The sequence below is a fragment of the Lygodium microphyllum genome, chromosome 19 (genome assembly GCF_053477565.2).
Source record: "Lygodium microphyllum isolate KBCC chromosome 19, Lygodium_microphyllum_v1.1.10, whole genome shotgun sequence".
NCBI classification, from domain to species: Eukaryota; Viridiplantae; Streptophyta; class Polypodiopsida; order Schizaeales; family Lygodiaceae; genus Lygodium; species Lygodium microphyllum.
This window is the reverse complement of record NC_141153.1, coordinates 93610799-93629759: the sequence shown is the minus strand read 5'-3', so window position 1 is coordinate 93629759 and position 18961 is coordinate 93610799. Positions and strand designations below refer to the sequence as shown.

The following is an 18961-nucleotide window of genomic DNA, read 5'->3' as shown; positions in this document are numbered from 1 at the left end:
ATCTTAGGAGATCCCTAAATTTTAGGAGGTCCCTAAAATTTAGGAGCCTCGAATTAGCCTAAAAATGCTAGTCCTAAAAAATAGGGATGTCATTCTAAAAATAGTAAGTTCTGTACTCTGACTGTGCTTACTAAATTTGGTTGTTTCTATTCTTGACAGTATTCAACCCAAAAAGGAAGGCCATAGAGAAGAGACAAGTGTCAAGACACTTGTCACACAAGTTTCCAAGTGTCCCACCACTTGTCACATCTCATGACATGTGGCTGGACACTTGTCTTGTGCTACTCCACTTTCCCCTTTTGTACTAGCTCTCCCCTCTCCTATAAATAAGAGCTCGTTTTTCTTCATTCATCATCATTTTTCTTTGTTGTAAACTCATGAACAGCACCCACAGATAGCCAGAAACTGGCCCCATCCATCCCCATCATCATCCCCCACTTCTCCATTATCAAATTCCTCCATATTCCCTCTTCTATCACTGTTTTTTTTTACAAGACAGCAAGCCTGTAAATTCATTACAGCACCTCCTTCTCAAGCTCTTTCTTCCATTTTAGCTACAAGAAGTAAGCCCTATCCATGTACTGCTGATCAACGATGGAGAAAGGCTGAATTTCCCTTTTTCTTCTCTCATATTGTAAAGAAATCAGTTCTTATCATTGCATAATAGATAATGCATGTGTGTTTGTACATCTTTGCATGATCTTGTGAGAGTGAGAATTACTTCTTCTCACTCTCAGGTTGATTGTAACTGAGCTCTTCCCTAAGGGACTTGGGTTGAGCAGAAATACATTCCTTCGGGGGGGGGGGGGGGGGGGTTGCCCATCTTCAACCCTCAATCTTGTCTCCATTACTTTTACATTTTCATGGCTGTAATTTTGTGAGTAATTTTCATTTTCAGCTTTAAGTGTTCATTCTCTTTTATATTAAATCTCGAAAACAAGCGAATATCATAATTGTTAAGCATACTACGTTGTTCGGGGCGTTTACAGTGGTATCAGAGCTTTGGCTCGGTCCTCACCCCCAACACTGGTAGTGCTTACAACTATAAGTTTGTTTGTTTTCAGCCCTTGCATCGAGTGCTTGAGCATTTTTTTTTTTTAGTCTCAATGGATCAATCGAGTGCTATCCTTCAAGCCATTCAAAGTCTTAGAGAGGAGAATCAGCAAATTCGTGAGCAACTTCTCAAACTAGAAAAAGTTGAAAATCCCAAAGAATTCAAGGAAAGAAGCCCATCTACTTCAAGGAGACAAAGCCATACCCATGAAAGGAGCCGATCAAGAAGTCCAACTACTTCCAAGAGGCAGAAGATTCCAGGATTGTTGCAACCTCTTCCAGTGCCCAAAGATCCATGGGAATCTATCACAATGGATTTCATCTCAGGTATTCCAAGAACACCTCAAGGTCATGATATGATTTGGGTCATAATTGATAGATTCAGCAAACAATCACATTTTATTCCATGTCATAAAACATTGAAATCCGCACAAGCTGCAAGACTTTTCATTCAACATATCTTCAGATTACATGGTATGCCTTCTGAGATCATTTCAGATAGAGATTCCAAATTCACAAGTAACTTTTGGCGTGCTTTATTTGAGAATTTGGGAACCACTTTAAAGTTCTCCTCAGCTTTTCATCCTCAAACTGACGGCCAAACAGAGGTGATGAATCTCACTCTTTTGGATATGTTGAAAGCTTATGTTAGTGAACATAAGTCACAATGGGAGAAATATCTTCCATTATTGGAGTTTGCTTACAACAATACAGTACACTCATCCACAGGGAAAGCTCCAAATGAAATAGTACAGGGTAAAGTGATTCCTCCTCCAATTATTTGCACTAAAGATAAGATTTTTGCTGCTGATGAGTTTGCTTCAGATTTAAAAACCGCAATGGATCAAGTTCGAGCCACTATCAAAGTTGCCCAAGAGCGACAAAAGAAGCAAGCAGATAAACGAAGAAGACATTTGGCTTTTGAAAAAGGTCAATATGTCTTGCTAAAGTTTGATAAAAGCAGGCTCAAACAAGGTTCTGGTCAAAATTCATCTTTTCCAAAGCTCTCCAGTAGATACTTTGGACCCTTCAAAGTGATTGAGAAAATAAATGAAGTTTCTTATCGACTTGAGCTTCCTACTCATTGGAAAATACACAATGCTTTTCATGTAAGTTTACTAAAACCTTACATAGGACCAGAACCAAAGGAACCCATTACTGAAGATCCCCCAGAAGTTGAAGAAACAGAGCAACTCTTGGAACCTGAAAAGATTTTGTTTCTCAAGGATCGAACCACGAGAAGTGGCCTTGTGACACGAAAATTCTTACTAAAATTCAAGAATCTACCCACAACAGATACACAGTGGGTAGATGAAAAATTCATGAAGGATTACCCAAATATTCTGCAGCAATATCAAGAAGCTTTTCAGCTGAGGACAGCTGAATAAAAGCCAGAGGGCTGTCACAACTCTATAGAAACAGAATTTGTATCATTTTTCATTAATTTGTCTATATAATGATTTATTAAATTTATTTTCTTTGCACTAATTAGATATAAAGAAAAGTGCATTGGAGCTGGCCACTGATGAGTGGTCACAGGTTATGGTGGACCCACGCGGTGGGTTAGAGAAAAGATAGTTCACACTTCCACCTATATGACCCGATTGGGCGCCTGTGACTAGAACTCACGCATATCAGGGTTAGACTCGCACACAGAAAGGATTGATGCCTTGAAGTGTGGGCTAGATCCACCAGAACAAACAATTACAATCAACAAGATGGCATGATCATGAAATGCTTGTATAATGTGCATGTGTGGGCTGAAAGCTTGAAATGCACATTTCTTTGCATAGGAAAGTCACATGAAGATTCGGATACCATTTTTGCGATATACACGGAAAAAGCTTTCATATGACACCCATATTGGGGGGGTCCCTAAATCTTAGGAGATCCCTAAATTTTAGGAGGTCCCTAAAATTTAGGAGCCTCGAATTAGCCTAAAAATGCTAGTCCTAAAAAATAGGGATGTCATTCTAAAAATAGTAAGTTCTGTACTCTTACTGTGCTTACTAAATTTGGTTGTTTCTATTCTTGACAGTATTCAACCCAAAAAGGAAGGCCATAGAGAAGAGACAAGTGTCAAGACACTTGTCATACAAGTTTCCAAGTGTCCCACCACTTGTCACATCTCATGACATGTGGCTGGACACTTGTCTTGTGCTACTCCACTTTCCCCTTTTGTACTAGCTCTCCCCTCTCCTATAAATAAGAGCTCGTTTTTCTTCATTCATCATCATTTTTCTTTGTTGTAAACTCATGAACAGCACCCACAGATAGCCAGAAACTGGCCCCATCCATCCCCATCATCATCCCCCACTTATCCATTATCAAATTCCTCCATATTCCCTCTTCTATCACTGTTTTTTTTTACAAGACAGCAAGCCTGTAAATTCATTACAGCACCTCCTTCTCGAGCTCTTTCTTCCATTTTAGCTACAAGAAGTAAGTCCTATCCATGTACTGCTGATCAACGATGGAGAAAGGCTGAATTTTCCTTTTTCTTCTCTCATATTGTAAAGAAATCAGTTCTTATCATTTCATAATAGATAATGCATGTGTGTTTGTACATCTTTGCATGATCTTGTGAGAGTGAGAATTACTTCTTCTCACTCTCAGGTTGATTGTAACTGAGCTCTTCCCTAAGGGACTTGGGTTGAGCAGAAATACATTCCTTCGGCGGGGGGGGGGGGGGGGGGGTGGCCCATCTTCAACCCTCAATCTTGTCTCCATTACTTTTACATTTTCATGGCTGTAATTTTGTGAGTAATTTTCATTTTCAGCTTTAAGTGTTCATTCTCTTTTATATTAAATCTCGAAAACAAGCAAATATCATAATTGTTAAGCATACTACGTTGTTCGGGGCGTTTACAGAACACAGAGATAAGGCTAAAATCTTCTTCTTCTTCCACACAAAAGAACTAAGTCTACATCATGATAAAAGACTAATATGAAAGTACCACAATGTATGTACACGCAATCACTAAGAGTGAACTTGCTAAGGAAAGAAGAGGTGGCACAATGAATGTGCCGCCACGGGTGGACTACATGGATGTAGTCTAGATGTATAATCACTGGTGTATCCTCATGTTTGTCACCTAATATGCTAGTGAGTAATATCTTGCCACATCACCAAGGATGCCAACTTCGACAGAGTTTGAGATCTCAATACATGCTAGTTGAAAGAGAGTTTAAGTTGAATAGATTTAGCTATGCTAGGGTTTCGAAGATTAATCCTATCCAAGATAAGGTAGAGCTCTGATCTCTTAAGGTTGATTTTCTTGAGGATGAGTCCTTCCAAACATAAAGGCCCTTCTTATGCAGTTTCCAACCATATTTCAAGATGTAAGGAGGGGTGGGACCACAATGGATATTGAACCAAATGCAATCAAAGGCTAGAAAGTGGATGGTTGAGGCCATAAATATATGTTGTTACAAGTGGAGCTTGTCGAAACCTCCAACCAAGCAAGACCACAAGGGCAAAAGAGGAAAATATGGAAGAGAAAGAAGACATCACATTAAGAAAGATTTGCAAGCATGAGAAAGAGAAGTGCAAAAAGGAGAAATGCAAAGCCAATTTTGATGCCCTGTTCTCAAACAAACTTAGATACAGCCTTGGATATTCAACTAGAAAGAGCTGTGTGGCCAATCAAAATAAAGGTCGACTTGTGACTCGTCAAAGGAAACATTTTAGAAAATAATTGGTCTTCAAAGGGCAGAAAACACGGGTTGGCTTTCTAGAAAAAAGCCGAATTTTGTAAATACCCATTCCCCGCTAGTTTAATTTAATACATTTTAATACTTCTCCAAACATTCAAAGATAGACTAGATTGTAGAATTAAAATATATGACTTCTCTTTCTCATCCTCTCACCGGTCATGCAATAATGCGACGCTAAAGGTGGGGGTGTTAGGATATACTCAAATCGGTAAGCGGGTGTTTTCGTTTCTCATGCCGGTTTCGTCCAGGAAATGAGTCCGTTGGGCAGGAGCGGCCCCGTCTTGTAAAAGCGAAAGCATTTCTGGAAGGCAGCTTCACACCGCGTGAAAAGCCGCGGGAGCTGCTGGGGGGTGCGGGACGGTTGCCCCTTAACGCACGTATATGACAGCCCGTACACACATCACATACAGACGCAGAACATGACCATGATGATGACGATAATAACGATGATGATGGGTGATACATCTCATCGAAAAAACAAGAGGAGGAAAAAGAGAGAAACTGGAGTGCTGAGTCCGGACGGCTCTCCTGACGTCTGAAAAGCATGGGGATCGTGGACTCCCAGTTAGGGAGAGGCCCCTTGGCATTCACGAATCGTACGGCGACACGTCACTGTCGCCTTCCCGGAGCGGGCCCCCCGTACGCCCCGACTTACAAGTGCGAGCACACAGTGCACACTGTATAACACATCCCCTTTGTCCTCGTCATCATTCAAAACTCTTCCAAGTTCCCACCTGCCGCGTGTCAGAATATCTGCCGGCCACCCTCTGCCAGGTGTCGGAAATCCGCGGCCCCGGACGCGCGGGCCCCGCGCAATCTGTACCCTTCTTCGCTTTTAAGTTTGAGGCTTTGCGACGCATTTGAAGACCCAGCGGGCCCACGCTCTTGCTCGGCAGCTGCACGCTGACGTGGCCGGCTTTTACGAGCATGCGCGCGAGCCGTCAGCCCCTCCCTGTTCGATCTGACACGCTGTCACCCACTTTCAGGGCCCGTTAAAGCGACCCAGCAAATCAGTGAGGGAACAGGGCCCAGAGCACAGAACTCTCTCCTCAGACTTGTCCACGTCAGACGTCCCAGTCCTGCTTTTATATAAATGAAGACTCCTTCCTAGACTCTAGGGTCCCTTTCACACGGACAACAGTACCGTCTTGGGTCCCTTGTGTCACTGTTCACTAACCTTTGAAGCAAACCTCGAAGGTTAGCCTTTGCTTCAAAGTTGACTCGTTCAAATTCCACCATATTACGGCCCCTTTCACACTAAGGCTTGGGGGGCAGCCACACACTAGGCGACGGCCATCCATGCATGGGCGCCTTCACACCAAGATTTTATTTTGCAGTGCAGTTCACCAGCCTATGTGGCTAGTACAATAGCAGAGCCTCTTCCCAATTTGCATTAAAAACAGGGGTTCCCCTCGAGCAGGAAAGCTCCATCAAACAATCATTTGTCCACCCTCCCTTAAAGTAGTGTTTTTTTGTATTCAACACATTTCCCAGGGCATAACACTCATGGAGGACGTCCACTGGAAAGGAGTGCCTAGCTCAGCTTACTAAATACTGCAACAGCAGGAATGGAACATGGTTGAGGCCCTAACAGCATGGGTGTGGATAAAAGGAGCTGGGTCTCGTAAGCTCGATAGAGTCCCATCTGCCTGTCACCTTCTCCTTAGCATAGCGCCAGGCTTGCCATGCAGCCATGGGTACCCTTTCCTATTTCAGTAAACAATAACTTGAATCTCAATTAAGTAAAGTAACACCATCTCTTCTCTCCCGAATGCAAAGTTGGCATTTGCAACCATGAAGATTCAAAGAACCCACCTTATCTGAACGACTCCATGGCCAAGACATCCTTCATTTCATAAGCATAGCACTTATTAGAACATCAAAACTCAGTTAATACCCTGCTGCATTTTACCAAAACACATCCTGTTGATTCAGTTGTACGATTGTAAGCCATGGGCCACAAGAACATGTTCAATAAAAACATATGAACCAGTAAAGCACCTAGTCTCTACCATTAATCAAAAAATCATTTGAACCATCCCATCAAAAATCACATCTATCAATTGATACAGACCACTCGACCCCTTCCCACTCCCCCTTTTTCCTTATTGCCACCCCTGCCCAAAACACCCACCCTCCCACGCTCACACAATTGTTGACTCCAACTGCCAAGTTACAATCAAATGTGTTGCCATAGATGTGTGCAAGACAGGGCAATAAGAAGATTTAGAATCCATGACTGCATAAATACTGCTCCTTAAAAGTCTTATAAACACACAAATCACTTGCTTTGACAAGTGTAAGATACACCATTCTCTTCCTGGTGTACACCTTGTACCCAGCCATGAAATTCAGCACAGGAGTAAATAGCCGGTAAGGCAGTTTTCGACAGCTATATCTCCAAAAAATGGCATGTACTTTAGGGATTTACAATGAGATTACATAGTAAGTTGCAGCTTCGACCATTGTGGTTCCATTATCACCGTTCTTTCATAAGAACTGAAATGGTCAAAATACATGCAGATAAAGCAGTTTTGTTAACTGCGACACCCAAAGGAACAAATCCTTTGCGACGCAGATAATCAGCTAGCTACAAACAAAAAAAACCTCCTGTTACCAAAACCATTCTGCACTTACCGCCAAGTCATTTGTCTGTAGCCAGATCTGAAAGGATCAAAACCACATTCAGGTTCTTTTCTTTTCAGTAAGCCACTTCCTTGCTGAAATGGGAGTTGATTCAATGTAGGTATGTGCAAAGAACCAGGCCCATCATCTCTACCCTCTATATCAACTACATCCGGACCAGCATTCAAATCGAGGGATGGCCTTGACCAGGATACACTGGTATCTCCACCAGGCAGATCCGAAATACCCACAACATATGACCTCCCATAAGGGGGCACAACTGCACCTGCACTTACCAACTGGGAAGGAACTGCTGGAAAAGGGGGTGTATTTGAAGCACCGGTATGAGGCAAGGAACTTATATTGTATGTAGCAGAGGTGAATGGAAAACCCAAGCCAAAAGGGAGTGCTGCATACCCCACGGGACTTGCCACATTTGCAGAGAATGGGACATTTGAGGATGATACTAATGCACCACTTCTGTATGGATCACCAGTGAAGGGGCCAATATTATGGCCCAAAGGGCCAGTAGCCTTCACATTTGAGGAAGCTACCAGAGGGTATGATGATTCAGGTCTGCCAGCTGTGAATGAGGGCATCATCACAGCAGGAACAGCATTTGGTGTGGAATACCATGGTGCATTGGCAAGCTCTGGACCTGGCCTATGTAAGACCGAATTCTCCAAGGTCCTTATGCTACTACGTTGTGGGGACTCTTCCACCACAGAATCTTCCACACACAGTCCATTGTTCAAATCAAAGTCCCGTATCACACGTTTGCCTGATAGACCTTTGCCTGGTAAATTACTTGAGTCTAATACCATAGGGCCCACACTCTCTTCACTTTCACCAGCCCTGTTCAAGTCCAGCTCTATCCTAGGTGCTAGGTGGCTGCTATTTATCAGTGCACTATCACTGGATCTCTCATTGGAACCACCACTGTGTGGCACGTAACTGTTATCCTGTGAAACTAGACTTGAAGCCATATCAGTGTCATCCCCTGTTCTGTCATCCGCAACATTGAGATCTATATCCAGAACCCGCATTCGTCTGCCACTTTGGCTCACAGTCGAGTCAGAGAGAGACTGAAAACTCTCAGCTATGCGGCGAGGCTCAGCAGGTCGAAAAGCACTGGTAGCAGCTGACCCCTTCCAACCAGCCTCCCCATTACTCCTCAATGCATTACTTGGTGGAATGAAAGCACCTTTAGTGGCAGCCACAACTGCAACAGGGGCTGCTAATGAGGTAGGAGATGCACCTACTGACATATTATCAGGCTGAGATGCAGCAGGGTTTGTAGGTTGCGAGGCAGAGTCATAGAAGGCCTCCTCTGAATCAAGGCCCTCATTCAGATCAAACACTGGCCTCTCATGAGCAGAGTTGTCTCCACACTTTCCACCTTTGAACACATCATCTGTTGACTTCCCTAGGCTAGCTGAAGAAACTTCCGACTCCTCCGCACTAGGAGGAAGGTGGCAAGTGTGTTCTGGCTCCTCTGATTCTTTCTTTTCATCAAGACCTTGGCCCAGGTTCTGTCCACCATTGAGACAGCAGGAAGCTCTTTCATGAGCAGCAGTTTGTTCTGCCCTAACGACTTCTTTTGTCACATGGATTTCCTTGCCACTTTCAAACCCTGATACAGCATCAGTAGAGCCTTTTCCCTGCTCCAAGCGTTTATCACTATCACAAGCGCCACTGATAGAGGAAAGAACATGCTTCGAGTCCTCCATACGTGTCGATTCACTTTTGCAAGGATTGCTGGAGTTAACATCTGGTACATCTGGCTTGCTATAAAGCTCAACTTCTTGTTCTACTTCCTTTGCTACCTGCCGAGCTACTTCAAGGGCATCTTCCATATCATAACCTAGAGCTAGGTCACCGGTCTTCTCAACATCGCCATCCAAAGGCGTTCTTACAGGAGAAGTTGGACTACTTGAAGATACCTTTTTCCCATCCTCAGAAGCTTCATCCAATGAGCCAGTATTATCTTGACTGGATGTCCGATCTGTCAGAAGCTCTGCAGTGGATGTCACATTGCAGATAACTACTTCAGATGGTGGCAAAATGCTTTCAGCTTTACTATCCACAGTTTCCATATGACATTCATCAAGCTCCTTTGACACAGTACCCATCTTCCCACCTGTGCTATCTACAGATACAGTACTATCTGGAAATTGCTCTGCTGCAGATTGAACAGGATATGCTTTCAGATCGTACTGTAACCTCTCTTGAGAAGCAGATGTATCAGAAGAACACAACCCTTCAGTGGCTTTAGGTTCATCAAACCGGATAGACTTCACACCCTCTTCTTTATGACCTACGTGGCACCAGCACATGACATCCATACTTAAGCAGACAATTGTATATAATGAAAAGCAAAAGAGGGAAAACAATACATTGCAAGCACAGCCATACCATTCTCGGTGCAAAACTTGTTTTTGATCTCTGTCCCATTCGAACATTCAGCTCCTTTGGAACAATCTTTGTGATTGTTATCCACCAAAGGCTTACTTTCTGAGGCAGTCTCCATCCCATTCTCGTGTGTTTCAGGACCCGTATGAGCAACTGCATTTGCCAGGAGAGCCATGCCCTTGATTGCATCAAGACATTGCCCCTCTAAAGTACCAAATGCACCAGTTAACCTGCTTGAAGAACTTCCCTGCCTAGAATCCTTAGCCTTAAGTTCTGTATCAGATGATTTGTGGTCTAAATCATCAGCTGATGCACTGAGGGACATTTCTTTCACACCTCTAGATTCAGGTGTAGCAGACTTTACAGTTCTGTTAAGGTTAGAATTTTTGCTGCCTCCACTGCTGTCAGGAGAATGGAGAAATGTTGTTTTGCCCAAATCGTCTCTTGCCAAAGAACCAGGTGAAGAAGTTCTACTGCTTGGATCCCCTGCATCAGCCAAAGCTCCTCCACTAAAACTGTAGGCTGGACTTCGTGCGGGATTTGGGATTCTAACTATAATCCTATGGTTGTTAAAGTTTTCAGCATGACTACTCTCTGTCTTTCCTTTCTCCATCAATGATGAGCCTGTCACCCTTTCAGTTCCCAATGTCTTGTGCTTCCCACTGGCAGTATCTTTATGAAGATCCTTTGAACTTGCTGTTGACATACCTTTAGAAGGTTGGCTTCGGCTGCGCAATGTTGAAGCAAAGTTTTTTGAAGCAGTTGACGTTGCAGAAGTCATCTTGAACTCCTCCTTCCCCTTACCAGAACCACTACCACCAGAATGACTGTTGCTCTGTGATTGACTTGAACTGCAGCTTTTCTCCTCTTTGACTGTTTCAGTTGTTCCACTACAATGGCTCTCTTTAACTGTGTGATCTTTGCATCCACCTCCACATGGTGAGTTAGTTGCATCACCAGAACAAGGGCCATTTGCAACTGGCCTTGCACCTGTGTTGCTTCTAGAAGTAGATCGATCAACTACACAGCGAACTTTTGTCCCCTGAATTTCACTGGTAGGTTGCTTGCCAGACCAGGTTGTAGCAGTAGATTTTGATTCATCTGATGACTTCATCTCTGCATCCACTCGCTTTTTCCAGGTTTCAACAAGCTTCCGAGCTTTCTTTTGGATTTCCTGGTTCCTGTGGCTGCGAAGGTTATTTACCGACTTTCCTACTATGCAAGTCTTTAATGCATCTAAATCAACTGGTAGCTTATCTAAAGCTCGAAGCAGTGTCAGTAAAAGATCCTCAACCCCTTTGTCCCCCTCCTTGGGGCTCCCACAATCTCCAACTTTCCCTTTATGAGCTTCTTGGAGCCAGTCATCTAGGACAGGCAAACCCCCAAGTTGCACAAAGCGAGTGAGACAATCATCTTTTTCTGTTGCAGCTACGATGCTTGCCAGTAGCATTCGGCGAGATGCAACATCCACTGATGCATTTGTGGTATCGTAGCGCTCCTCAAGCATCACTTGGACTAGTTGGTCTACACAAGGTATATTTGCAAGGCCCCCATCTTTGGTTGCAATACTAGCAATTTCCTCAAAATTCATGTTTCCTTCTTGTCTTGAAAGGCCGGGCTCACAATCATCCTGCTTCATGCTTTTCTCCCGTTTGCTGGAATCCTGACTTTGATCTGTCCTTTCCCTCTTCTTGCCTTTCCCTTGGTTAGCATTCACAGGTTCAGTCTTTGAATGTTGTGGAGATGTTAGAACCCTTTGTGAGCGTAAACCTGCCTGCACAGCAGCCTGCATCTCGTGTTCAGTCCACGAAAATACTTCATGTACTCTCTGCCTGGCTGCTGTTCTGCCTAGAAAAACGCTCTTTGTCAGGCTTCTAATAGCAGCCAAATTAAGCCCTACCATCTAGCTATATGTTAAGCGCCAAAGTCTTAAGCTCAGGCATACTGTTCAATTCCAAGAATTTATCATTGAAAACAAAAATCATATATTAACATCTCGTAGCAATAACCATGAAACGGCTCACGTAGAACATAAAGCTTGTTTTGTGCCATCATTTCGTCAAGTTCGAGTGGTTTATAGTACATCAGTCACTTAAACCAACAGACATCTCATATTGCTCGAACATCAGACAAGCATATGACAAGACTTCAAGCTTCCCATTTGAAGCCGTATTTTCCCAGTCTGAAGTGCGTCCCACAACTAAACAGATGCTTCAAAGAGAAAACTACAAAAATGTAAGTTGCTTCCTATTATTTGATGAAAGGTGAAGACATTCATGGTGCTCGATCCCGTGAAAATCCCATCGAGCTCTGTGGCTACAATAATCAAAAGCCAGAACGCAAGAGGCACAAGCCAAGGCTCGCCTGCCTGAACTGACTGCCAAGAAGGCAGCCAGGCCGACCCATATCAGGAAAAAAAACCATGGACGCCGGACCTGTTTTAAGGTTGCTGGATCCCTGCTTCGTCCGTGTCGTTTGCCGCCGTGGCTTCCTTAGTAATTTTTCTCGACAGAGGACGGAAGAGGCAGTATCGAATCTGCTGCAGAAAGGTAGGAGAGCTTGTTCTCAGCTCCTCCTGCTGAACGGACATCTGGCGGACGTCTCGGAGGCCCGCTAGGACGGGCTGCGTCCTACGATGATGCACCTTAACCGACCGTAATGCGCAGGCTGCCAGCCATCCAACCTGCGCAGAGGGAAGGGAGAGAGACCCTAGATTGACTGTATAAGGGGGAAGAAAAAAGAAGGGGAAGTAATAGCTGGGGTATGGCTATGATAATGAAGCGCAGAGAAAGGGGGGGCAAAGAGTTACCACGAGAAAGATGATGATAATGATGATGGTGACGATGATGATGCCGGGGGGAAGCACATCATGAGAGGAGGGGAAGGAGAGAGAGAGAGAGAGAGAAGAAGAAGAAAGAAGAAGAAGAGGAAGAAGAGGGGGGGAGAGAGAAGACAAACGGAAAGAGGGGATGGAGGAGGAAGGAGAATCCGGGGGGGGGGGGGGGGGTTGTGGGGTTGTTGGTAGCGGTGATGTTTTTCCCCTTTTCCTTATCGTGTCTGTGACAGCTCTATGTGTACTTGCTTTGGCTCTGACATTTAAGGCCTTTACACCCTCCCCACCCTCTGCGGGCCGCAGCCTACCGTCCGGCCGCACCGCCTGCCCGGCGTCGTTGGCCTCAACCTCATACAATTTAGGTTGGTTACACACCGAGTGACAAGATGCCCAACCCCTGCCCAAAGTGTGAGTTGCACTTTTTTTTTCAAGAATACTTTAATAAGATATATTAAAGGAAAGAAAAGAAAAAGGTTTATATATTGGTGACTTTTGCCAAGAAGTGTAACCTTAGGCTAGTTTAGCATTATCAACAGTTCCTATATGGACTTTACATCTTGATTTCAGAAGTTAATCATAGGACTTCCATGTTCATTTAAGCTGTTTGCAGGGCTCTTTACCACAACATTTGCAATATTGCTACTTGCGGCAATGCATGGAGTTCTTCATAAAAGGCCTCTCTCATCTCCATGTGAATCCTTTCTTCATGATGTACTGTAAATTTCTTAAGTTCTTCGCTTTCTTCTTCTTCGTCTTCCATCTTCGTTTACTTCTTCTTCACCCACTTCTAGTGATCTTGTTCAATTTTGGGTCTCATAATCAATGCCTGTATTAGAAGGTCACAATTAAAACCATGTATTGGATCAAGGATAACTGAATCAAAAATCGCCTTGTTCTTGCAAATCCACACATTCTGCACATATATACTCTTGAACCAATTCCATATAACGTGTGAAACTCCATAAATTTCTCCTCATAAAAGTTCCTTCCAATGTAAGATTATTAAATTAAAGGAAAGGATTAGGACCTCCACAAAATTCAAAGTATTAAAGCTTGCTTTGAAATACAAGAACATATAAGGGATTGTTTCTACCTCACTCTTGCATTTCAAACAAAGTCCATTTCCAAATCTAATTTTCTTTGCTCTATAATTAGTCTAAATTGCATTTAATAATATTAGCCACATCAGACATGAAGCTTTGGTTGAATGCTATCCCTCCATATTTGAAATACCATTTGAAATTTGTAGGACCACTATTGGTGGCTCCAACTTAGACCCACCTTTTGTTGAGCTTGCTACTCATAATATTTGAGTTGGCTTGTAGATTGGGAACGGAAATTAATGGGTTGTCATCTACCCAACAGATAGCTCTTGGATTGAATTCCATGCTCAACTATATGGTTTTGGTGAGGGTTGGGCCCCATCAATTGATTCCTCGTTGAATCAATTGGCATTCTTCCATAGTCAGATTGAAGAGCTCGCTCAAGTGATTCAAGTATAACCAATCATTGTGCTCATAGTCCCAAAGATCTTTTCAATTGTTAATACCTTGTATTTGCTTCAAAAGCGCTTAAAATATAGCTTCTTGTTGCTTCATTACACACATCAAATCATCATCCTAAGAATGCACACTCTTAAACTTTGGCAATCAAATATTATGTATATTGTGTTAGGGATTCAAATTGCCACACTATCTCTTTCTCTCCCCCAACATTCTCTCTCTCTCTCTCTCTCTCTCTCTCTCTCTCTCTCTCTCTCTCTCTCTCTCTCTCTCTCTCTCTCTCTCTCTCTCTCTCTCTCTCTCTCTCTCTCTCTCTCTCTCTCTCTCTCTCTCTCTCTCTCTCTCTCTCATTAATTACTTCACCTCACTAACCAACAGTTTGTGTGCTTCTTTTTTATATTTATATACTACCATAGCAATAGTTCAACTCCACATACATAAGTGAAACCACATCATACATGCATACATGTATACATGTGTGTGTGCACGTGAGCGTGTGTGTGTGCCTTAAATATGGATTGAACTTGTATGTCCATTGGCAATAGACCCTTGCATTTGCTTTAAAAGCTCTCAAAATACTTCGTGTTGCTTCAAGACATGCATCAAATATTCCTCCTAAGAATGCATTATGCTATCACACTCTAAACTTTAGCAATTAAATTTATATATATCTTCTAAAACACAAAAGCATTTCACATTTGTTGTTTGAATACACTACACGAAAATAAATAAGATGTGTGGTGTTTTGCAAGTTGAAAAACTATAATACGTAAAGTAAATGCACAAATTTATTTTGCAAATATAAAATTGAACCTAACTTCATTTATGGAGGCTAAAATGGATGTTCTCAAACAAAGTCCTAGATTCCCCATGAAAACTTGTTAATTCTATGTTAACTCAGCTTTGTTGTTGGGACACAAAGACGTTACATCTATCGATTCAAGGTACTTTTTAAATTCTTCCCAAGCCTCCTTCTCCTTCATGATCATAGTGCCATGTCCATGTGACCTATCAGTAGGGTTGTCTATCATGTTCCAGTCACCCAAAAGTAGGAACATTGTGCTCATGGGAAGAGGAGACCCTTGGAACAAAGATATTGGGAAGAGAGATCAAGGCGGCGGGCTGGAAGTCATGTGCTGTTTGTAGGAGCTTAAGCATTACCTTGGAGACCTCCGACTATGCAGAATGCTGAATGCTACTGAAGACGAAGAAACACCCAAGCTAGGAAAATAGCTACCACTCGAGTCCAACTCCCTGAGAGGTGGATCTTGAAAGGTGAAACACAATCTACATGTTACCTCAAATCTATGAGGATCAAGCAGTAGACGAAGGCCATCACAATGATTATTGATAATGAAGGTGTCACTCATAGGGACCCCAACTCAATTGGTTTAGCCTTTACTAATTATCTGTCATCTATTGTTGGTGCAAACCATAGAATAGATGAGGAGTGGGAACAAGCTCCTAGTTCCTTCAATAGGGTCCTAATGACTAAGATTGCACCTGGTGAAGCCTTGTCTCTTGCATGACCATCCACCACTAAGGATTTATAGCAGGCAGTAATGCACATTAGGAGAGGCAATTCTCCAAGCCTAAACAACATCCAGGTTGAGTTCTATCAACAATTTTGGGAAATATGTGCCCATGATCTCTACAAGGCCCTAAATGCAATGAGGGCGAGTGGAGCTATGATCCCCCACGTGAATGAAGGATCCATCAACAAATAGGCCATCTCTAGCTAGAGACCATTGACCATGTTAAATGTCATATACAAGGTCATGCCCAAAGCTTTGGTGTCGAGGATCAAGTTTCTACTACCCAAGTTCCTCTGTAAATTTCAATTTGGACATGGCTATCACATTCATGAGGCCATCATGAACCTTGCGATGATAATGGACTATGCAGTCAATTAGGGGAATATATGGATTTTAGTGAGCATGGATTTTGAAAAAGCCTATGATTGAATAGTGTGGTCCTTCATCATAAAAGTGACAGAAGCTCTTAGATTCGAAAAAGCATTTACAATCGTGATTAGGGCCCTATTCTCCAATGCAACATCCTTTGTTTCCATCAATGGGCACAAGGCAAGCTCCTTTGAGATCAAGTGGTCAGTGCAGTAGGGTTGCCTGCTAGTGTCACTCCTCTTTGCTCTAGTCACACAGAGCTGCTACTCCAAAATTTGGAAGCGAGGGTGAGAGAGCTATTCATGCTCTCTCCTTGCCAGATTGTAGTAAGTCATTGCACAAATGTGGACAATAATTCTAATGTCGTTGTAGCAGAACCACAATCTCTACAAGGGGTTTATGAGCAGTTTTCAATGGTGTCAAGCTCAAAAATCAATCCATCTAGAATAGAATTGATTTACCTCTCCCTCAATAATCCCCCCGATTGGCTCCAAGTCATCGGATACAAGCCAATCAAACAATGACAGATTTTTAGGTATCTAGGATGCTTGATGGGGATAGGCATCACAATGAAATACTAGTTTGACTAGTTCTTAGAAAGAATAAAGTCTTTGCAAGTCTAATAGGGAGATTGGTAATAGTGCAATGTTTTCTGATTTCCTTACTTGGCTACAATCTTCCCCTTTTCTAAGTCATGTCAACAACAAGTTGGGAATTCCATTCATGATTTGTTATGGTCTTATGGATCAAGGCACATCATACATGTAGTTCCATGGGAACAAGTGACATCGAGAAAAGAAGAAGGGGGTCTTGATTTAGAGCATATTGCAACCAAGGCACTAATATTCTCTATTTTCTAGCTTTAGAGCCTATTGCAACCAAGGCACTGATATTCTCTATTTTTTGGCTTCATGCCTTGGGCTATCATACTCAAGGACATGATCAGTGATGTTGCCCTAAAGCCTAGTGGTTTCACGAATTTGGAGTGGCAGAATAGGTTAATAGGATCCTTCAAGCTGGCAATCAAAGGATCAAATCTAGCCCAAGCTATAATGACAAGCTAGAGGTCCTGAACTAGCAATGCAGATTGGGGACACAAGCCCAATCAAGAAGGAGATTCTTCACTAACAATTTTAGTATGGGCTTGCAGATATCCCTACCAAGATCAGGTTTCCCCCATGGAGGCCAACTTGGGGATGGCTAGAAGGCTTCACAGAAAAGGCATTAAGTGCTAGTCAGAATTTGCAACCCAACAACCCTACAGTTTATCATAGCTGAGCGAGAAAAGCACAACTTCAACCTAACTAAAGTAGAAGCAAGCTTCTTGAATAACACTATCATCCAAGTACACAATGATTGACCAACCTCTTATGTGGTGAGACTATCTAATATAGTCTTGGATCTCAAAATGGATTTAGGAATTAAAATCAATAAGCCAAGACTAGAAATGACTTTATTGTCTCCCACGCAAGATGGTTCTTGGCAATTGTTGAAAAGTGAAAAGCATCAATGCATGGTACTCCCATGCAATTCTGGGGAAAATGTCTAGCAAAAGTGTGGAAAGCTACCCCATCCTTCCCACTCAACCTTCATCTATGGAGGGTGCTAATAGGCAAGTTGCCAACAAAGGATAAGCTAATTAAGTTCAAAAACATATCACCGTGGTGTTTCCTATGCTAGTGTTGAGAGGAGAATCTAGTCCACCTCTTCTAGGCATGTCTAGAAACCAAGCATCTATGGTCCAAGCTTTTCAATCTGATGAAAAAAGCTGGACTTCATGATAGAATCAGCTTTAAGCAAGCCCACATAAGAGTCAAAGGGAACCTGAATGAGGATATGGGATATTGTCAGTGGAGTAGCTTGTAAGCATATCTGGTTTACCCATAACGTTGTAATGGCGAGTAGGCTAAAATCAATGAAAGGAGTCCTCTCCAGCACGTTCAGGATTTTGCTTCAAGATGTCCTAGCCTATCTCAAGAAGGTACGAAAGTGTTTCATTTGCTACAAAGTTGCTACCAAGCTATTAAGAAAGCACATGTAATCTTCCAAGCCCTGGTAACCCTTCTTTTTGCTATTATTTCCATGAAGGAGGCTCTACTTAAGGAATTGTAACATACACCTTAATTTAGTATAAATACTTTTGCACATTAAAAAACTTGCTAATTCTTGCAAATAGGGAAGCATACGTTTCAAGAGGATAGTGGACATATAAAGGAGCTACGTGGGTTACTTTGCATATTTTCTATACTATCATCCACAAACAGTATCCTTATAGGGCTTAAATGTAGCCATTCAGTTATTGGGGGTAAAGGCACATGTGCCTAGCTACCCGACATTAGTTACACTGACAGTACCAGCATATGTGATTATGCGCATATCTATACACAGTAGGTGGCGGGTGTCCATCATTGTCACTTCATTCTTTCTTTATTCATTCAATGACATTTGAATAAAGGGAAGGCCGATCACACATTGTGACTATTGGAGTTTCCACATCTCTCTCTCTCTCTCTCTCTCTCTCTCTCTCTCTCTCTCTCTCTCTCTCTCTCTCTCTCTCTCTCTCTCTCTCTCTCTCTCTCTCTCTCTCTCTCTCTCCTTCCACTGTAGCTCTTGCTTCCACTCTGTGCTTCTACGTCAGGGCCCACTCCCTTCAATTGATATCAAAGCCATTTCATTGGCATTGAGGAGCTCAACTTGACATTGCTTCAGCTTGGGGAGAAAAGCTTCAATTCGTAGTTTTCATGGCAGTCATGGCGCAGCTTGGAGAGGTATGATTTAGTGCTCTTCTTCTCAGTGATAGAAGACTTCTTGATGCTTGCTCCAAGCTTTCCCTTGGCCTCACTAACAATTTCCTTGGGTGTTGGAAAATGGCAACCAACTATGGAGAGAGAGAGAGGAGAGACAATGAGAGCAAG

The 18961-nt window shown here is 42.8% G+C and overlaps 1 protein-coding gene across 2 annotated transcripts; it reads right to left on the bottom strand.

Annotated features, from left to right (window-relative positions):
• Positions 1-6995: 6995 nt before the first annotated feature.
• On the bottom strand, positions 6996-12718 carry LOC148020161 (uncharacterized). Of its 2 annotated transcripts, none has more exons than XM_087700454.1 (3): positions 12243-12718; positions 9811-11655; positions 6996-9712 (listed from the first exon to the last, which is right to left on the bottom strand). In XM_087700454.1, exons 2-3 carry the CDS (start codon positions 11597-11599, stop codon positions 7404-7406), a joined length of 4098 nt encoding a protein of 1365 aa, XP_087556580.1. In that variant the 5' UTR covers positions 11600-11655; positions 12243-12718; the 3' UTR covers positions 6996-7403. The 2 variants fall into 2 exon arrangements, with proteins under 2 accessions (XP_087556580.1, XP_087556581.1); XM_087700455.1 differs by having other exon boundaries at positions 9811-11651.
• Positions 12719-18961: the final 6243 nt, after the last annotated feature.

What these genes read in the sequence shown, in the direction of transcription:
- LOC148020161 (XM_087700454.1), bottom strand. Translation starts at nt 11,599, where the DNA reads ATGCAGGCTGCTGTGCAGGCAGGTTTACGCTCACAAAGGGTTCTAACA. An exon ending in CAAGTTTTGCACCGAGAATG is followed by an intron (nt 9,713 to 9,810) that starts GTATGGCTGTGC and finishes GGTGCCACGTAG; the next exon opens with GTCATAAAGAAGAGGGTGTG.